The sequence below is a fragment of the Centropristis striata genome, chromosome 17 (assembly GCF_030273125.1).
Source record: "Centropristis striata isolate RG_2023a ecotype Rhode Island chromosome 17, C.striata_1.0, whole genome shotgun sequence".
Lineage (NCBI taxonomy): Eukaryota > Metazoa > Chordata > Actinopteri > Perciformes > Serranidae > Centropristis > Centropristis striata.
Window position 1 is genome coordinate 1,500,518 of NC_081533.1, and position 20,590 is coordinate 1,521,107.

The 20,590-nt window shown below is 40.7% G+C and overlaps 1 protein-coding gene and 1 long non-coding RNA gene across 2 annotated transcripts; both read left to right on the forward strand.

The window, feature by feature from the left end:
* Window positions 1–11,120: 11,120 nt before the first annotated feature.
* Window positions 11,121–13,306, forward strand: LOC131990111 (GATA zinc finger domain-containing protein 14-like). The gene is made up of 2 exons (XM_059355514.1): window positions 11,121–11,272; window positions 11,536–13,306. Exons 1-2 carry the CDS (start codon window positions 11,121–11,123, stop codon window positions 13,304–13,306), a joined length of 1,923 nt encoding a protein of 640 aa, XP_059211497.1.
* A 716-nt stretch (window positions 13,307–14,022) lies between these two features.
* On the forward strand, window positions 14,023–19,744 carry LOC131989557 (uncharacterized). Its single transcript, XR_009395966.1, has 3 exons — window positions 14,023–14,163; window positions 18,898–18,977; window positions 19,084–19,744. It is a non-coding gene; the product is annotated as an uncharacterized LOC131989557 (long non-coding RNA).
* The last annotated feature ends 846 nt before the right edge of the window (window positions 19,745–20,590 follow it).

The following is a 20,590-nucleotide window of genomic DNA, read 5'->3' on the forward strand; positions in this document are numbered from 1 at the left end:
AATATATATAAAATCTATATAATCCTGCAGCTCTATGGAATCATCCCAAGCATGGTAGGAAGTGGTAACAACTAAAAAATGTCTTTTTAGCAGAATAACACAGTTATAATGTTAAACATCATTAAAAAAAATAAAAAACGCAAGTTGGATGAATATAATAAAACAAATTGGGTCTCCATATGGTATACAAATTGAACGATTTTCATTTTTACAGCCTCTATTTAGAACCTAAACAGAGAGCAAATATCTCCAAGAAAGTCAAACAAATTTAAACAACGTGCATGTGCAGAAAGTTCTCTGGTTAGATACTCATCCACCTTAAGACATTAGTCACATATAAAAATGGTTGCATAAGGTTTCTGATCTGCTGTGTCTGACTCCAACACTGACACACAAGACAGGTTTAGCAACAAGTAACCAACCAACTGTGTAGTGATGTCATGCTGAAATGCATTTAAGGTCAAAAGAAAGTGTTCAAGTACATAATCTATATGCCCCATTAGGTTTCCTGAATTACAGCTTGAAAGGCCAAACTGGTTAGACCACGAATGTGACTCAAAACAATAATCAAAACAAACTTTCCTTCATTTGTGGTCGGGTTGCCAAACCTGTTCTGTTGCTGTTTGTTCAAGGGATTCTGAGCTGCTGTTCAGCAGACCGCAAAACATCATAAACCAGACAAGCAGTGCATCTGCAGTGTTATCTTTATAATCTTTTGTATCTTGTTTTTAAAAGAGTTTAAAGAGAGAGCTATTTTGTGAGACCAAATGTGTCAGTCAATCAATATTTAAATTGTTGTGTGACATTGAAAAGAAAGATGACACCAACATCTGAGAAAATCTATTCAACTCATGAGAAGAAAAATGATTAATATCGGAATCCAAAATTTTCAGTAAAATCAAAAAAATTTGTTCATGAGAGTTTTAGTCACACTAATGAAGAGTCTTTTATTCAGTTCATACAAAAATAAACTAATGTAAAGTACATTTACTCAAGTACTGTACTTAAGTACAATTTTGATGTACTTTACTTGAAAATTTCCATTTAATGTAACTTTATACTTTTGAGGCAAATATTGCACTTTTTACTCCACTACATTAATTTTTAGTTACTTTCAGGTCAAGATTTAACATAAAAAACATGATCAATTTAAATTAAACCTCATAACGGTATGTTAAGTAGTTAAACAATGAATCAATACAAATAATTGTATAATATATTTAGTATATATAGAAAACAATCCTCCTCCAAGAATCTCCACCTTATCATGGTGGAGGGCTTGTGTGCTCCAGTGACCCTGGGAGCTGTGTTGTTGGGAGCAGTAGCTCCTGGTCTCCCAAGGTAAAGTGGTCCCATGGGAGGGGCCAGACTAAGAGACATTCAGAGACCCTTATGAAGCGGGACCAGGAACATCAGAGTACCTCGCCCGGCACGGGTCAACTGGGGCCCCCTCCTGGAGCCAGACCCGGGAGGGGACCACGCAGGCAAGAGAGGTAATTGCCCCCTCTGGGTGGAGAGAGGTACTGCCCCCTCTGGGTGGAGAGAGGTACTGCCTCAAGAGAAGGAGTTCCAGTATCTGGGGGTCTTGTTCAGCAGTGAGGGTAGAACGGAGCGTGAGATGGACAGGCGGTTTGGTGCGGCGTCAGCAGTGATGTGGTCGTTGTACCGGACCGTCGTGGTGAAGAAGGAGCTGAGCCGGAAGGCAAAGCTCTCGATTTACCGGTCCATCTACTTTCCAACCCTCACCTATGGTCACGAACTTTGGGTAGTGACCGAAAGAACAAGATCGTGGATACAAGCGGCTGAAATGAGTTTCCTCCGTAGGGTGGCTGGGCTCAGCCTTAGAGATAGGGGGAGGAGCTCAGACATCCGGAGGGAGCTCGGAGTAGAGACGCTGCTCCTTCTCCTCTAAAGGAGCCAGCTGAGGTGGTTTGGGCATCTGGTAAGGATCCTCCCGGGCGCCTCCCGTTAGAGGAGTTCCAGGTCCAACTGGTAGGAGGCCCCGGGGAAGACCCAGAACACGGTGGAGGGATTATATCTCTCTCCTGGCCTGGGAACGCCTCGGGGTCCAGGAGGAGCTGGACGTTGTGGCTGGGGAGAGGGACGCCTGGAAGGCCCTGCTTAGCCTGCTGCCCCCGCGACTCGGCCCCGGATAAGCGGAGGAAAATGGATGGATGGATTTTTTTCGTAATTTACTTTTTTTTTATATACGTAATTTGCATTTATTTATTTATCTTTTTAATGGTTTTTTTTCAACTTAAAAAAAATTACATTTATTTACGTAATTGAATATGAAATGAATACATAATAGTTCATAGCTTAATAGATGAACAGGATGAATAAATACCAAATTGACAAGAGGTTGACTTTTGGCTGTAATTATCAGCATTTAGAGGCAAACTAACATAGATTTGTGAATGAATGAGAGTGTTGAGAAAGTCTGATTGAACTTCCACTAATAACTTAACAGCCACAGGGGACATAAAATAAAACACTTAAGTAAAGGATCTGAATACTTCCCCCACCACAGCTTAAACTGGATTTTCTGGATCCTATTTTATTTTCTGTGTGATCTCCCTCTGAGAACTGAACTGTTCTGTTATTTCTCTCAAATGCTTCATTGTTCATTATCCAGGCACAAAACCTCAAGAGAACTCATCAGATAATACTGAATTACTGTACCAAACCCAGACTACTTACACTGTTTAGTGGCAGTAGAAAAGTTGTTCAAACATCAAAATACAATGAAGTCCAGATATATTAACCATTCACTGCACTGAGATATTTATCACTTCAGATCATAATCTTGTCACCAAACATTCTCATACCAGACTGTTTCCTGGTTTATTGTTTGAACCCAAGTGAAGAAATCTTCCTTGTGGAGGAACGCCAAACAGAAAAAAGGGAGAGAGAGTGAATCAGAGTCTGTGTTAGAGAGTATAAATGTGTTAGTGTTGGTGTTTATCCTCTGATCCACCATGATGCTGCTGCTGCTGCTGCTGCTGGTCAGCAGCGTTCAGGCTTCTCACTTCTATGGGACGGTGATGACTTACTACCCAAAAAACACAGATGCAGCTGGATCTGTCACGGTACGTACAGGTTCCTTGTAATCTAATAATCACCTGGTGAAATTGGACAGTAAACAAGTAAAATAACGAACAGAAAATAACTATCAGAATTCCTTATTTAAGTCTAAATTTTAAGGAATTAATGAGCAGAAACAAAAAAGGTGGCAACAGTTTTTTTTTTGGAGCTGAAGCAGTAAATGCTGCTTTTTAAGTCCTTAGAAAAGTAGAAATAGAAAAATGCAAAATATACTCAAAAGATATATATCTTATATACTGTATGGATATCTACAGCTGATTAGTAATTTGTAATAATGCTAATAATCATTGTAATAATAATAATTATTGTTTATAAATTCTGTGTATTTAAAGTGTGTTTTTTTTATAACTTTTTTTCTTACAAATTTCTTTCAAATTGAAATTATTTTACCTACTAGATTAAATTTACCTAACTCATTTGCTTGGACACAAGCATTAATAATAATGGCATGAATTACATAAATCTTTTAGCTAAAGATACATTTCGTATAGCTTAATCAGTTTTATCTGATTTGATTACATGAAAAGCACTTTTTGTTGGAATTATTTGATTCAACTGGATGGAAAATGTAAATAACAATAACTAAACGTGACAAAATAGACTCAAAAAATCTTTGTCTATTTTTGAAATATAATGTACAATACAGAATAAAATGATTGCCCTTAAATTAATATTCTTATGTTCTCGTAGGTTCTTGTTTAATGGAACCAGTATCATTTGATCAAGTCTTGTATCTCTGCAGGATGCAAATGTTTGTCTCAAAGTAGCAAACAGATGTTATCATTAATGCCATAAAACCTGTGATACCACAGGTGGTCCTTCGCTATAAGAACGGCTTCCACACGTGTGTACATTCTGACACATGGACCTGCTTCAGTGGGGACTGTGGGACTGAGAGTTCTCCTGTGGTGAACGTGGTGTCCCTGGGTGGTGGCTCAGAGTGGTGCCAGAGAGAGGGAATCATGACTCGGCAGGTTTCTGGCAACCTTAACTTTCAGCTGACGTGAGTCCACCACATTATGGAACACCAGATTATGTATTTAACAAAAATATATAAGTAGCTGTATTCCCTTACAGTTTAAATTAGTGGTATTATGAATACAGTAAGTGCCTTTATTTATTTATTTCACTGTTTACTTTTAGTTTTTCATAAAACATAACATTACAAGTTATGGGATTTTACATCAAAAATAATTATAGTATTATAATTTCCAGTCCATCATGTTTGTTGGCATCTCCCTGCCATGGCTTCATGTTGAAGGGGCTCTCTGCAGCCAGAATTATTAATTAATGAATTAATTCATTAAATTAAATGCATAATAATATGAATAAATAATATGAATAATTACATTATAAACAAAGTATGCATTTAGTTAGTGTCTTAAAAAGAGACTAACTAAAAAAAGGAATCAAAAGCATTTAGAATATGTGACTTGATTTCCAGACTGGTCTCCCCTGAAAAATGTAAATAAAAGGCGTTTGTACAGGCGGCAAAATACGACTCATATTTACATTTTAGACTGTCCTGCAGGAACATCTTGCTGTAGTAATGATTGATGGTGATGCAGAGTTTAAATGGCAGATATCACAGTAACCTAATTCACGTTGGTGGTTCATGTTTTTTTAATGAAATTACCTTTTTTTTTAAAAAGTGATTACGTTTTTTTTGTATATCTTCTGTGGCTCACGTCACCCTCGTAACAACTTCACTTTCAGCATTCACATACTTGTTTTTTTTTACTGCTTAAGCCGTCTGTTTTTTGTTTTTTTACCCTAAACCTAGGTCCGTTCTGCAGTCTTTTTTACATTTGTAAAATGTGTATAATCTGTTTAATTTAGTCATCGTGTGACCTTGGTGAAGCCGAACCCTTTAAACCACCAGGTTCTTTGCAGCTCAGTCAAAATAACTTTCTGATGATCTTCCACTAAAGGTTGAACAGTGGTGACTGGATAGGTAACAGACAAGGCATTAGTGGTTGGAGAGCGGTGACTCTGGTGGAACTGAGGAACCGGTCGGACACCGGCCAAGCCAACAGATCTCCCCAAACCACCGTCCTGCCAGCTGTGAGGTTCGTCTTCCTTTCTTTTTATTCACACTTACACAACGTACACAGTAAATTTAAAAAAGCTGAGTTAGTGTAAATTTGACTCTTTTTGGAGTTAAAATTGAACACCAAAACTATTTAAATTTACACTAACTCAGTGTAAAGGTACCAACACTCGAAAAAGCGTTACATTAACACTCTGAGGTGTGGTACCATATAGACACTTTAAAAGTGTTAAGATCAACTGTTACAGTGTTAATTTGGGTATGCTGATTTTACTGTGAACACATTTAAAAGACATTGAAGTGTCTCCCAAGATAAACCATATGACACTTAGAAATAAAACCTCCACTCATAATAATAGTGATATTTAGGTGTGACCCAGTAAAAAGACATGGTGCTGTGGTAACATGAGCAGTCTGTCCAAAACCGCTATTTCACAGTGTGTGTTTGTTACTGACAACAAATATATTATACTTCACCAAGAGCTGTGTTATTTTCGCAACAAAAAAAAAGTAGAAATGACTTTGGATCCACCTGGGAGTATCGGGCTCTGCCCTGTCTCCACTCAAATCCTATCTCAAGGACCGCACCTTCCGTGTAACTTGGAAGGGTTCTGTGTCAGAACCCTGTCTACTCACCACCGGGGTCCCTCAAGGCTCTGTCCTTGGTCCGCTCCTTTTCTCGGTATACACCAACTCCCTTGGCTCCCTTATCCACTCGCATGGCTTCTCCTATCATAGCTATGCCGACGACACCCAGCTAATCTTCTAATTTCCCCAGTCTGAAACACGTGCAGCAGCACGTATCTCTGCATGTCTGGCCGACATCTCCCAGTGGATGTCCTCGCACCACCTCAAACTCAACCTGGGAAAGACTGAGCTACTCTACCTCCCAGGGAAGGGCTCTGACCTCTGACCTCCACATCACTGTCCAGAACACAGTGGTTGTCTCCACAGAAACCGCCAAGAACCTTGGCCTAACTCTTGACAACCAACTGTCCCTCTCCACAAACATCACCGCCACCACCAGATCTTGCAGATTCTTGCTGCATAACATCAGGAGAATCCGCCTGTTTCTCACCCAGAAGGCAGCTCAGGTCCTGGTCCAGGCACTGGTCATCTCACGCCTGGACTACTGCAACTCCCTCATGGCAGGTCTGCCTGCCAAAGCCATCCGACCTCTGCAAGTCATCCAGAATGCAGCTGCTCGATTGGTCTTCAATCTTCCCAAATTTTCACACACAACACCCCTCCTCCCTCCCTCCACTGGCTACCAGTGGCTGATACGATTCAAGACTCTAGCTCTGGCGTACTCCGCTGCTAATGGTTCAGGTCCTACTAACATCCAGGACCTTGTCAAACCCTACACTCCTGCCCGTCCTCTCCGATCTGCATCAGCCAAACAGCTGGCGACTCCCACCCTGCGTGGGTCAACTTCCCTCAAAACCTCCTCCAGACTTTTCTCTGTCTTGGCTCCCAAATGGTGGAACGAGCTCCCCACCGACATCAGGACCTCAGACAGCCTGGACATCTTCCACCAGGCTCAAGACCTATCTCTTCCAACAATACCTCGGTTAAGTCATGGTCACCTAACATATATATATATTTTTTTTTTTAAATGGAAAAAAAATGCACTTCTTTTTCCTCTTCTTCTTTTCTTCTTTAACATATAGGACTCCTGTAGCGATGACAGTTAGCTCTTAAAGTTATGTACTTACTTGATTCCTGTGGTCTACGTCTAGTACCATCAGGTTGAATGCACTTATTGTAAGTCGCTTTGGACAAAAGCGTCAGCTAAATGACATGTAATGTAATGTAATGGATTGCTAGCGTTAGCACCACTTAAACACGCTAGATAGCAACTCCGAACCATATCATCATCTTATCACGTTTTAGATCTATATAAAATATGTAATAATATATATGGTTACAAAGTGCATTACTCGTCTCACTCAGCCAAAACGTCAAGCCAAACTTACCGTTTATTGCCGTTACTCACTCTTTATGTTACAGTGAGACCAGCATGCATGCTAACCGCTAGCTCATTTACCAATTAGCAGGTGTTTGGGTGGTTAGTAACAGCGTGACGAGTAAAGATACCGTGGCTCACCACTGCAAAAAGACCGGGTGCCCGAAGAGTAATATTAATATTAAAATACAATATTGTCAGATACTTCATGTACTTACTGAACAGTGTAACCGTTAAAAGTTGAGATGTAGCTCTATCTTCAGCAGACCGATTGACACGCAGCAGAGCGGTGTTGTACGGTGTAAGGAGGCGATATTAAGACTTGAGTTGTGAAATACAGGATCAGAGCTTAGAGTAAGAAGTTTGGAGTTAATATTTAAACATTTAAACTTACAGGTTTGATTTAGTGACACTTCCTTTTTACACTAAGTTTTGACAACAAGTATTTATCAACTGAGAGTTAATTATAATGTATTAACTCTATCTAGAGTATAATTAACTCTACTAGTGTATGTCTAGTTTAACACCAAGAATTCAACTCTTCTCAATTTGCTGTGTATGTATTGCAGTGTGAACTATATACATTTTATGTGTTAACCCTAGATTTGAACTTAATGCCTTATCTGAACGTAATGCCAAAACAAAAAAAAATCCTCAATTGCTTAAATTAGAAAAGGCGTGAGCAGTAAGTTCCCCTGTGAAACAATGCGGAACAAGTGAGTCAGGTTACCTGCAGCATCCAATTCCAACAGACTGACACTCACTAGGAATTTGACATTTAATAGCCTTTGTCTAGACAAAAGTGATCCAGCAGCAGCTAGTTGGCACAAGACCTAACACACAGTTCCTCTCTCTCTCTCTCAGAGTTCCTTCAAACTGTTTGAGAGATTTCAACCTGTTGGCCTTTGACCCTGATGGAGACGAGGTTAGATGCAGATATGGAACCACAGGACAGTCGGAGTGTGACGTTTGCACGCCGCCGTCTGTTCTCAGCCTCTCGTCAGTGAGTAGCCTGCTTGAAGACGACACCATTAGATTCCCATCATAACTAATATAGTATTTTTTGTGAGTTGTCAACATACATATTATATGATCAGCTTATATGATCAACCTGTCATAGCTGTCAAATCTCACCCCAGTGGTCAATGGTGACACAAGTCTAGTTCCTCAAATACACATTCCTAAGTATCAAGTTTACGCTGAGCGTATGAATACATGCTGAGCAGGAATAAAACCAGAATAACACCAGTGTTAGAGTGCCATAGTGGTTTTGTGTCCTGTCGTTGGAAGTTATGTCTGAAATAAATGTTTTCTTAAAGTCTAACCGTCATTTTTACCCAACCTTGAACCAGTGTTTTTGATGCCCAACCTAAACCAATTAGTTTTAGTATTTAAACATTTTTACGTTTGTTTTACCCAACCCTAAATCAGTGGTTTTGATGATGAAACTTAACCAAAAGGTTTTTTAGTATTTTAAATGTTTCTTTTATGTTGTTATTTTAACCCAACCTTAAACCAGTGGTTTTGATGTCTAACCGTAGCGAAAGGGTTTTTAGCATTCTAAATGTTTTTTAAGCACTATTTAACCCTGTTACTTAAACCTCAACTCAAACAAGATTTGATGCCTACCCCCTAAAGCTTCCAATGTCACATGTTTATAACTTGTTGTGGTTTTTACATGTTTGAAGCATGTTTGAATCGATGGTATTCACACATTTAAGTTATCTTAGTTTGGGGGATGGACAAGACCAGCATTTAATCTGGCTACTGGGTTGTCATTACTTGATAGAAAATGCTTAATTTGACCACATGTAATTTTTTGTCCTCTTGCAGTCCTGCATTCTGTCGTTCACCTCCACCAGTAGCAGTAACGAAGGCGCGTACATCATACAGCTGGTGATGGAGGACTTTCCCAGGCAGAGCATTACTCTGACTCACACCAATGGAGCGTCAACAACCAGAAATACCAACGATGCGATCAGTAAAATCCCTGTCCAGTTTGCTTTAAGGGGTAAGATTTCTTACTTTTGGCAGCAACATGGCAATGACAAATTTCTTTCAACACAGTCCACAGTGTCTATGATATTAAACAGGTTCCTAGGATTCATTATTGGAGCACTATGAATGTCTGTACAGCATTTCATGGCAATCTAACTGTCAACAAAGAGTCTGGATAGTGGTTGCCCAGATTATTGATGGATGAACTGACTGGTTTTGCAATCGTTGGAAAGCTTTTACCTTTTTGTATTGTTCCAGTGGACCCAGTGGTGCCATCCTGTGTAGAGGGAGTCTACCTGCCCAAGTTCCTGTCTCCAACCCCAGCTAACAGAGCTCAGCTTTACATCCTTGTCGGTCAAACCCTGGAAATCAGCATCAGAGCAGAGGCAAATACCTCCACGTAAGTCAAACGGAAAAGAAACCTAATGTGGACAAGTATTTCATTTCTAACTAGAGATGTACTACATCTTGGTGGTGTTTTAATCGTTTAGTTAGTTTCTTTTAACACAATAGTCACTACCACAAATACGTTTATCTGTTCAGATTTTCAGGTGCACAATGAACCTGATTTGTTGTGTAACTCCAACATCATGTACAACACAGGATGGAAAAAATGGCAACACATGAGAATTTACACAGTGTGTTAAACGTATATATAAAAATGCTGTCTGCATTCAAAGCCAAATAGAAACATGAAAAACAACCATTATGTATAAACGACATGTTGTTTCAAAAGTAGTTTCCCAAGCTCAGAGTTAACTGGTTAGACCACTTTGACGCAACAAGAAATGTCACGCCCCAAAAATCATCCAACCGTTACTGCTATGAAGGAAACACTTTTCCAAAGAAAGATGTGTCAGATGCCATGTGATAGTTTTGATAGTTTCAATAATGAGATAATGGAAAACAGTTTTGCTCCCTTTGTGGGTGGGGTGGATTGAGAAAGGCTTCTGTTTGTTAAAGGATTAATGAGCTGCTGTTCAGCGGGCCGTACAACACAATTGAGGCAACGTCAGGAACAGGACAGTTCACCCTGAGCTGGACGCCGTCTGAGGCCGAAGATGGAGAGAGCCACCCCATCTGTTTTGTCGCCCAGTCAGTTCACAAGTCAGTAACTTCCACAATAAATAACATGATCTATAGCAATGTAGAGTTTCTTTTGGCAAAAAAAGTTTTTGTCATTAATGCATACATCAAGATACTGTCAGTTTAAATATAAATAGGGCAACGAGTTTGGGAAGGATGTGTCCTAAATTTTCATAAAAACAATGGAGAATGTTGCATTATTTTCTTTATTTCTCCTTTTTCCTCTTTGAAAGGAATAGCTTCCCATTTTTGGAACATACGCTCATTCATTTACTTGCATAGAGTTAAATGAGAATATTGATTCCACTCTTATTTACATTGGTGGTATCAATTTTTTTAATGTAATTCCCACCAAGAAAGCAAATTACTATTATTCTACCATGGAGGAGGGCTTGGGCAAGAAAGAATTTCTCACTTGAAATATCTAAAAATAACTTGTGACAATACGTTGTGAATAAGCTACCATATTGATTTATCTCTACAGTTCAGTCAAGTATCACTCTGAGCTACGGTGTGTCATTGTGACTGTTGGAAACGGTGAGTGGAACCTTTCGCTTTCCTGTTCTTAAATTTTAAAATTTCTTTCATGGATGAAGCTGACTTCAAATCCATCTTTAATATTAATTTCTGTTTTTAGTTGCAACAGAGACCACAACTATACCAACAACTACACCCATAGCTTCTACAACCATCATTGTACCAACCACAACATACATACAAAGCACAACAACCATTCCAACAACAATAACTCCACTAACTACAACCACCACACCAGCTACAACCACTGTTACCTTAACAACTGCTCCACAAACTACAGCACTAATCACTACACCACATACTACAACAACCCAACAAACTACAACCAATATCCTCCCAACAACTACCCAACTAACTACAACCACTATTACAACACCAATGCCAACTACAACCACAGACACTTCTCCATTCACAACTACTTCATTAACTACAACAACCATTACCACACCAACTACCACAACCACCCCACTAACCACGACAAGCAGTACTACAACCACACTAACTACAACCACAGCTCTCCCAACAACAACGCTACTAACTACAACCACCACTACACCAACTACAACAACCACTCAAACTACAACCAACACTCCCCCAACAACTATCCCCCTATCTACAACCACCAATACACCAACTACAACAACCACTCAAACAACAACCACCACTCCCCAAACAACTACCCCACTAACTACAACCACCACTACACCAACTACAACAACCACTCAAACTACAACCAACACTCCCCCAACAATTACCCCACTAACTACAACCACCACTACACCAACTACAACAGCCACTCAATCTATAATCAACAATCCCCCAACAACTACCCCACTAACTACAACCACCACTACACCAACTACAACAACCACTCAAACAACAACCACCACTCCCCAAACAATTACCCCACTAACTACAACCACCACTACACCAACTACAACAACCACTCAAACTACAACCAACACTCCCCCAACAATTACCCCACTAACTACAACCACCACTACACCAACTACAACAGCCACTCAAACTATAATCAACAATCCCCCAACAACTACCCCACTAACTACAACCACCACTACACCAACTACAACAACCACTCAAACTACAACCAACAGTCCCCCAACAACTACCCCACTAACTACAACCACCACTACACCAACTACAACAACCACTCAAACAACAACCACCACTCCCCCAACAACTTCCCTACTAACTACAACCACCACGACACCAACTACAACAACCACTCAAACAACAACCACCACTCCCCCAACAACTACCCCACTAACTACAACCACCACTACACCAACTACAACAACCACTCAAACAACAACCACCACTCCCCCAACAACTACCCCACTAACTACAACCACCACTACACCAACTACAACAACCACTCAAACTACAACCAACACTCCCCCAACAATTACCCCACTAACTACAACCACCACTACACCAACTACAACAACCACTCAAACTACAACCAACAGTCCCCCAACAACTACCCCACTAACTACAACCACCACTACACCAACTACAACAACCACTCAAACAACAACCACCACTCCCCCAACAACTTCCCTACTAACTACAACCACCACGACACCAACTACAACAACCACTCAAACAACAACCACCACTCCCCCAACAACTACCCCACTAACTACAACCACCACTACACCAACTACAACAACCACTCAAACAACAACCACCACTCCCCCAACAACTACCCCACTAACTACAACCACCACTACACCAACTACAACAACCACTCAAACTACAACCAACACTCCCCCAACAATTACCCCACTAACTACAACCACCACTACACCAACTACAACAGCCACTCAAACTATAATCAACAATCCCCCAACAACTACCCCACTAACTACAACCACCACTACACCAACTACAACAACCACTCAAACTACAACCAACATTCCCCCAACAACTACCCCACTAACTACAACGACCACTACACCAACTACAACAACCACTCAAACTACAGCCAACACTCCCCCAACAACTACCCCACTAACTACAACCACCACTACACCAACTACAACAACCACTCAAACTACAACCAACACTCCCCCAACAACTACCCCACTAACTACAACCACCACTACACCAACTACAACAACCACTCAAACTACAACCAACACTCCCCCAACAACTGCCCCACTAACTACAACCAGCACTACACCAACTACAACAACCACTCAAACTACAACCAACACTCCCCCAACAACTACCCCACTAAATACAACCACCACTACACCAACTACAACAACCACTCAAACAACAACCACCACTCCCCCAACTACCCCACTAACTACAACCACCACTACACCACCTACAACAACCACTCAAACTACAACCAACACTCCCCCAACAACTACCCAACTAACTACAACCACTACTACACCAACTACAACGACCACTCAAACTACAACCAACATTCCCCCAACAACTACCCCACTAACTACAACGACCACTACACCAACTACAACAACCACTCAAACTACAACCAACACTCCCCCAACAACTACCCCACTAACTAGAACCACCACTACACCAACTACAACAACCACTCAAACTACAACCAACACTCCCCCAACAACTACCCCACTAACTACAACCACCACTACACCAACTACAACAATCACTCAAACAACAACCACCACTCCCCCAACAACTACCCCAGTAACTACAACCACCACTACACCAACTATGACAACCACTCAAACTACAACCAACACTCCCGCAACAACTACCCCACTAACTACAACCACCACTACACCAACTACAACAACCACTCAAACTACAACCAACACTCCCCCAACAACTGCCCCACTAACTTCAACCACCACTACACCAACTACAACAACCACTCAAACTACAACCAACACTCCCCCAACAACTACCCCACTAAATACAACCACCACTACACCAACTACAACAACCACTCAAACAACAACCACCACTCCCCCAACTACCCCACTAACTACAACCACCACTACACCAACTACAACAACCACTCAAACTACAACCAACACTCCCCCAACAACTACCCCACTAACTACTACCACCACTACACCAACTACGACAACCACTGAAACTACAACCAACATTCCCCCAACAACTACCCCACTAACTACAACCACCACTACACCAACTACAACAACCACTGAAACTACAACCAACATTCCCCCAACAACTACCCCACTAACTACAACCACCACTACAACAACCACACCAGCTACAACTACTGTTCCTTCTGCAACAACTCCACCACTAACAACAACAACAACAGCCATCGCTACACCAAGTGTTTCTTTTACAACAACTACAACAGCAGCTCCAGCAACAGTTGCTCCACCTGAAGGTACAACAGCTGACAACGATGTCTCAAACACAAGTGAGTATGACGAGTGGTGACGTTATAGACTAAGCAGTCATCTTTTAAGTTAATAGACATATACATTGTTAAATGTAAAGGGCAGAGTGAGTGTGCTTCCAATTCCAGCACTTGGGATCAACCCGTGTTGACTGGCTTTGTTTGAATTGACAAAAAAAGAGTTGAACAGATAAGACAGAGAACCTGTTTGAACCCTGGTCATGAGTGTGGAGCATCCGCATTTGACACAATCTCACACAACACCCTCCTGGACAGACTTTCATCCATAGGCATTACACGCACACCCCTCGCCTGATTCACTTCCTACCTTTCCTGTCGCAAACAATTCATCCAACTGAAATCCCACAAGTCCCACACTTTCCCTGTTCCTGCCGGTGTGCCCCAGGGATCTGTCCTGGGGCCCCTCCTCTTCATTATCTACTTACTCCCTCTCGGTCAGATTTTTCGCTAACATAACATACTTTTCCACTGCTACGCGGATGACACCCAGCTCTACCTCTCTACCAAACCCTCCTCATCACTTCCACCTACCTCCCGTACCCTCTGTCTGCAAGAAATTCATTCTTGGTTCTCCTCCAACTTCCTCAAACTTAATAGCTCTAAAACTGAAGTCCTCCCGGTAGGCACCTCTTCCACTCTCTCCAAATCTGACAGTTTCTCCATCTCCATCAACAACTCCATCGTCCCTCCCTCCCCTCAGGTAAAGAGTCTGGGTGTCATCCTCGACAGTACTCTCTCTTTTCACTCACATCAATAACTTAACCCGGTCTGCATACTTCCACCTACGCAGCATCTTTCGTCTCCGTCCCTCTCTCACTCCACACACCACTGCCATCCTCATCCACAGTCTCGTCACCTCCCGGATTGACTACTGCAACTCCCTGCTCTTTGGTGTCCCTAAGAAAACCCTCCAGAAACTGCAGCTCCTCTAGAACTCTGCAGCACGCATCATAACCCGACTCCCACCATCACCACATCACCCCCATCCTGCAGAACTCCACTGGCTTCCAATAAAACACCAGATAACTTCAAAATACTCCTCATCACCTTCAAAGCGCTTCACCTCCTCCACGTATCCACTCCTGCCCGCTCACTCCGCTCCTCCTCCACCCTCCAGCTCTCTGTCCCTCCTGCTCGCCTCGTCACCATGGGCAGTAGAGCCTTCAGCCGCTCTGCTCCCCGGCTCTGGAACAATCTCCCTCCTGACCTCCGCACTATTGACTCCTTGCCACTTTTCAAATCCAGACTCAAAACTCATCTGTTCAGACAAGCATACACCACCTAGTCACCCACTCACCATCTCAATACTGTTGGATGTTTTATTTTGTTGCCACTGTTTTTAAAATATTTTATGTTTTGTTGTAAAATGACCTTGGGTGTTCTGAAAGGCACTTATAAATAAAATGTATTATTATTATTATTATTATTATTAGTGCCACGGCTGAGCAGCGAGGCACTCATCTTCACTGCAAGCAGTGAGGATGAGTCTCTCTCTTATTATTGCTCATGTTTATTATTATTATTATTATATATAGATTATTCTTCCGTAAAAACTTTGGCGCGTAACTAGTCCCACAGCTTTGAGAAATCGCGAAAAGTAAAAACGTCAAAAGTTGCGCCCTAATCGGGAATCGTGTGGAATGACTTTTATTAGCGATTGGCGTGCACGTTTTCGCACAACGTGCACAAACGTGCACTTTTCGGCCCATCCGGAACGCATTGCGCAAACTTTGGGGCCTCACCATTCGCAAACCGTTGCTCGTAAAATTCCGAACCGATTTAGAAAGTTGTAGGGCCTGAATTTAACTCTAGTCCTGTGAAATTTCAAAGCGATTGCACGTATAGTTTTCGCACGAAGTGTGAAAACATTTCCATTTTTCCAAACTAATGGGGAGGGAGATTTTCCCATGTGTGTGTATTGCGCGGAATGTTCAGACTCTAGAGTGGTGATGTCATCAAGCAGAGTGGAGAGGGAGAGAAGGAATTGTCAAAAAATAAATTTGAAAACTGCGCTCCAGGCCGCAAATTCCACTCTACAGAAATAATTTATACATAGAAACGGAGGAAAATTTGTCTTCTCACTCACAATCCTCTTGTAAACCTGTCAGAGTTATAGTTTGGGCGCAGGACACAGAGAAGTGCCACCAAAACGCATCAACTGCCCCATTGAGTCCCATATTAAAAACACGTGAGGATTTTTGAAAAAATCAGATGTCAGAGTTTTTTTAAATCGCTCTAACAAAGCTATTTTTTCATTTTTCTTAAAAAAAAATATATGTAGACGTTCAGGAAGAACTCAGGACGCTCAAAGTGAAGTCAGATTAGTGATAGGTGTTATGGTTTTGCCAAAAATGCTTTCTGTTCGAGGCCAGAATTTTCAGTTTGTCCACCTCTGGCTGCTCACTTTAGCAAAGCATTGTCAGTGACAGTTAGTTTCTGTTGATTGCTCTGCTCTGATTGGTCGACTCCACCTGGCCACGTGGTTGCTTAGCTACCAAAACCCCCCCCCCCTCCCTCTCCCCTCCTCCAACACAGACATTTTAACTGAAAACAGTTAACTCTTTTAACTTGACCATACATTGTCCAATCTGCCTCAAACTTGTCATACATGATGATGGCTCATCACTGATTGTCTACATAACAATATTTCATAAATTCCCGCCCTTTTTGATTAGCCACGCCCCCTTTCATAACTAATGAACCGTTTGTCCTAGAAACTTGTATAAGGTGTCAGATTACTCAGCATAGAGTCCCTGTTTAACTGGTGATTGATAACCCCGCCCCTTTTGACTAGCCACGCCCCTTTTACTAACTAATGAACCGTTTGTCCTAGAGACTTGTATGAGGTGTCTGTGAACTCAGGACAGAGTCCCTGTTTAACTGGTGATTGATAACCCCGCCCCTTTTGACTAGCCACGCCCCTTTTACTAACTAATGAACCGTTTGTCCTAGAGACTTGTATGAGGTGTCTGTGTACTCAGGACAGAGTCCCTGTTTAACTGGTGGTTGATTACCCCGCCCCTTTTGGGTAGCCACGCCCCTTTTAATAGCCACGCCCCTTTTTACTAACTAGTGAACCGTTTGTCCTACAGACTTGTATGAGGTGTCTGTGTACTCAGGACAGAGTCCCTGTTTAACTGGTGGTTGATTACCCCGCCCCTTTTGGGTAGCCACGCCCCTTTTATTAGCCACGCCCCTTTTTACTAACTGAACCGTTTGTCCTACAGACTTGTATGAGGTGTCTGTGTACTCAGGACAGAGTCCCTGTTTAACTGGTGGTTTATTACCCCGCCCCTTTTGAGTAGCCACACCCCTTTTAGTAGCCACGCCCCTTTTTACTAACTAGTGAACCGTTTGTCCTACAGACTTGTATGAGGTGTCTGTGAACTCAGGACAGAGTCCCTGCTTAACTGCCGATTTAAACCACGAGAATCATCCGGCAGTAGTCCCGTGGCACTCCAAAATTTCCCTGGAATTTTGTTTCTAGTTATTATTATTATTATTATTAGAGACTCTGTGGTGTTAATTAGGGCCACGGGGCAATCGCACCGAGCACTATTGTTATACTGTGGATTTTTTCTTCTTCCTCTTCCGGACACAATTTTGGTCCCACTACAAATTATATATCAAAACGTGCAGTTTGATCGGGATTGGTGTGCTATTATTTTTTTCTACGGAATACGATTTTTTTCTATGAAAAATTTTCCATTGAAGTGATTGGGAAGGCTGAAAAAAAATGAGCTAAAAAGAATAATAATTGGAGATTTTCAAACGTCTACTTCTCCGGCATAATTTCACCTAGAGACTCCATTTAAACTTTAAACAGTAGACACAAGGCTTGTGTATCGGTGTATTAATCCACGTTTCGATAGGTCATATAGTTTTTTATCAATCCCTGTTCAATGACCATGATCATTTTTGGAGAAATTCTGAGATTATGATGGGTGTGTTCATGTCATAGTGTGTGACATCATCACTCAGAGTGTAGAGGGAGAGAAAAAATTGTCAAAAAATAAATTTGAAAACTGCGCTCCAGGCCACAAATTCCACTCTACGGAAATAATTTATACATAGAAACGTAGGAAAATTAGTCTTCTCGCTCACAATCCTCTGGTAAAGCTGTCAGAGTTATAGTTTGGGCGTAGGACGCACAGATGATCCACCAACACCACCAACAGCCTCATTGGCTCCCATATTAAAAACACAGGAAGATTTCTGTAGAAAATCATATTTAACAGTTTTTCAGATCGCTCTTACAAAGCTATTTCTTCAGTTTTCTTCACAAAAAACATGTGTAGACGTTCAGGAAGAACTCAGGACGCTCAAAGTGAAGTCGGATCAATGATAGGTATTATGGTTTTGCCAAAAATGATTTCTGTTCGAGGCCAGAAATTCCAGTCTGTCCACCTCTGGCTGCTGTCACTGTGGTGGAAGATTCCACACACTCCTCCAGATACACATGTTTCACACACACATTTTGAGGTTAAAGGTCATAGTTTGCTGTATAAATAAATACTTGTAAAGGAATGCTTGTTGTAGGTGTGCTCCTTGTATATTATATAGTATCATAACATTACTAGTATTAATTGTTATAAATCTCTGAAGAATCTCATCATAGTGTACACACACCGGCAGTAGTGGCCCTTTCACTATTTCCCCAGAGGACATGTTGTAGTGAGTCAGTTTGATCCTGATTGTGGCCTGAATTGACATGTTGACTCTCTGTGCTTCTAGTTGTTTTAGCTGTGAGAATGAAGCTTTCCTCTTCCACTGGACTGTCTGACGACTACATCAGGAGTACGGTCGTAGCACAGGTAAGCCTCTTCTTTTCTAATCACATACCAAAGCATCAGATAACTGCACCTGCTGCAGGTTTGCTATCTGAAAGTCTCACCACTACTCTTGTTTTTTCTTCTCCAGATTAAAGAAGAACTGGTGAGACGAGGGCTGCCTCCAGACACCATTATAAGCCTTGTGAGTAGTTTGCAACTGGGAGTAACAACCACAGCGCCCCCTGTTGGTTCAACGTGAACATTTATTCACCATGGCTGTTGTTTTACTGCTAAAACAGCTTTACAAAGCATTTTCCCCATAATTATGATAAAAACATTTTGTTGTGGAAAGAAAAACCACAACACAGGTTATCATACAGTCTGTATTTTTGTAGATTACATATTACGGATTAGTTTTAGGATCACACTTGTCTAACTGATTGAAATCTGGTCATCATCTTTGAACATTTTAACATGTTTACAGTGTGTGAGCAGAGTGCTTTTTGTATTGATCAGCTTTTATGTGTAAATACTTGACCATTAGAATGTAAAAGCAAGTTACTGATTTAGTTTGCTGCCTCTGATTTTATTTCCAATGTGTATTTGTTATTTGTGTATTTAAAAAACTTGCAAATTAAAAATGCAAAAGTGATTGTATATCTTTAGAAATACGATTCTGGATTTTTGGGTCCGATGACGATATTAAGGAGAAAAAGAATTCCCATATCGATATATTTAAAATTTGACCTTTTTGGCAATGAACCCTCAAATATGGCAGGATATTTTACAGCTTCAAAAAGTGCAGCCTGTGGGAGAAGAAAGGAACATAATTCACATTAAGTCATAGAATAAAGTAAAAGTAATAATATCTCTATTATACTTAAAAAAAGGGAAAAAAAGTCTTTCCAGAAATTTACTGTATTATTTTACAGGGTTTTCGTGTTTTTGTGCATATGCCATTATTTTAAAAAGTAAATTACATTTTATGACAAATATTAACAGAAAATGGCAGTTTTAAACTTTTTTTTTTTTTTTTTTTTCCAGTATAATTGAATTGCATGCCTGCTCACACCTCACCACTGATTTACTGACTCACATCATTAAGTTTCTTTGTGTTAAATTAATCTAATAAACATTATTTCCTCATAACTTAAATACATGTGTGGTCTCCGTTGTTGTGATCGATGAGCCGGTTCATGATACATATTAGATCATAATGTGTCCATGAATGACAGACAGTCGTCTCATGCTCCGTATTAAAATAATTAATATTAATCTCTGGTTTGTTTTTAGTCCTCAGACATTATTTGGTTTCTATCAAAAATAAAAACTGCAATATGAGAACAATCTTTTATTTTCAGAAGTTATAAATGATAAATTAATGACAGTGACTCAAACTGAAAATATTTTATTATTACTATTATTATTATTATTATTATTATTATTATTATTATTATTACCGTCATATATTGATGTGTATCATAATAAACCACTGTGTGTGTTTACATGTAGTATATGTGTCAACTATTGTGTTTTTATTGTTAAATGAGGACCAAAAACAAAACAGAGATTTATATGAATTATTTCAATACCATGTGACGACTTTCTGTCATTTCTGGACATAATGAGGACAAGTGTGTGTCTGTGTGTGTGTT

Bases quoted from the DNA above. Each gene is read 5' to 3' on its own strand.
- LOC131990111 (XM_059355514.1), top strand. From the start codon at position 11,121: ATGCCAACTACAACCACAGACACTTCTCCATTCACAACTACTTCATTA. The intron at 11,273-11,535 runs GCTACTAACTAC...CAACTACAACAG, and splicing joins ACAGCTCTCCCAACAACAAC to CCACTCAATCTATAATCAAC.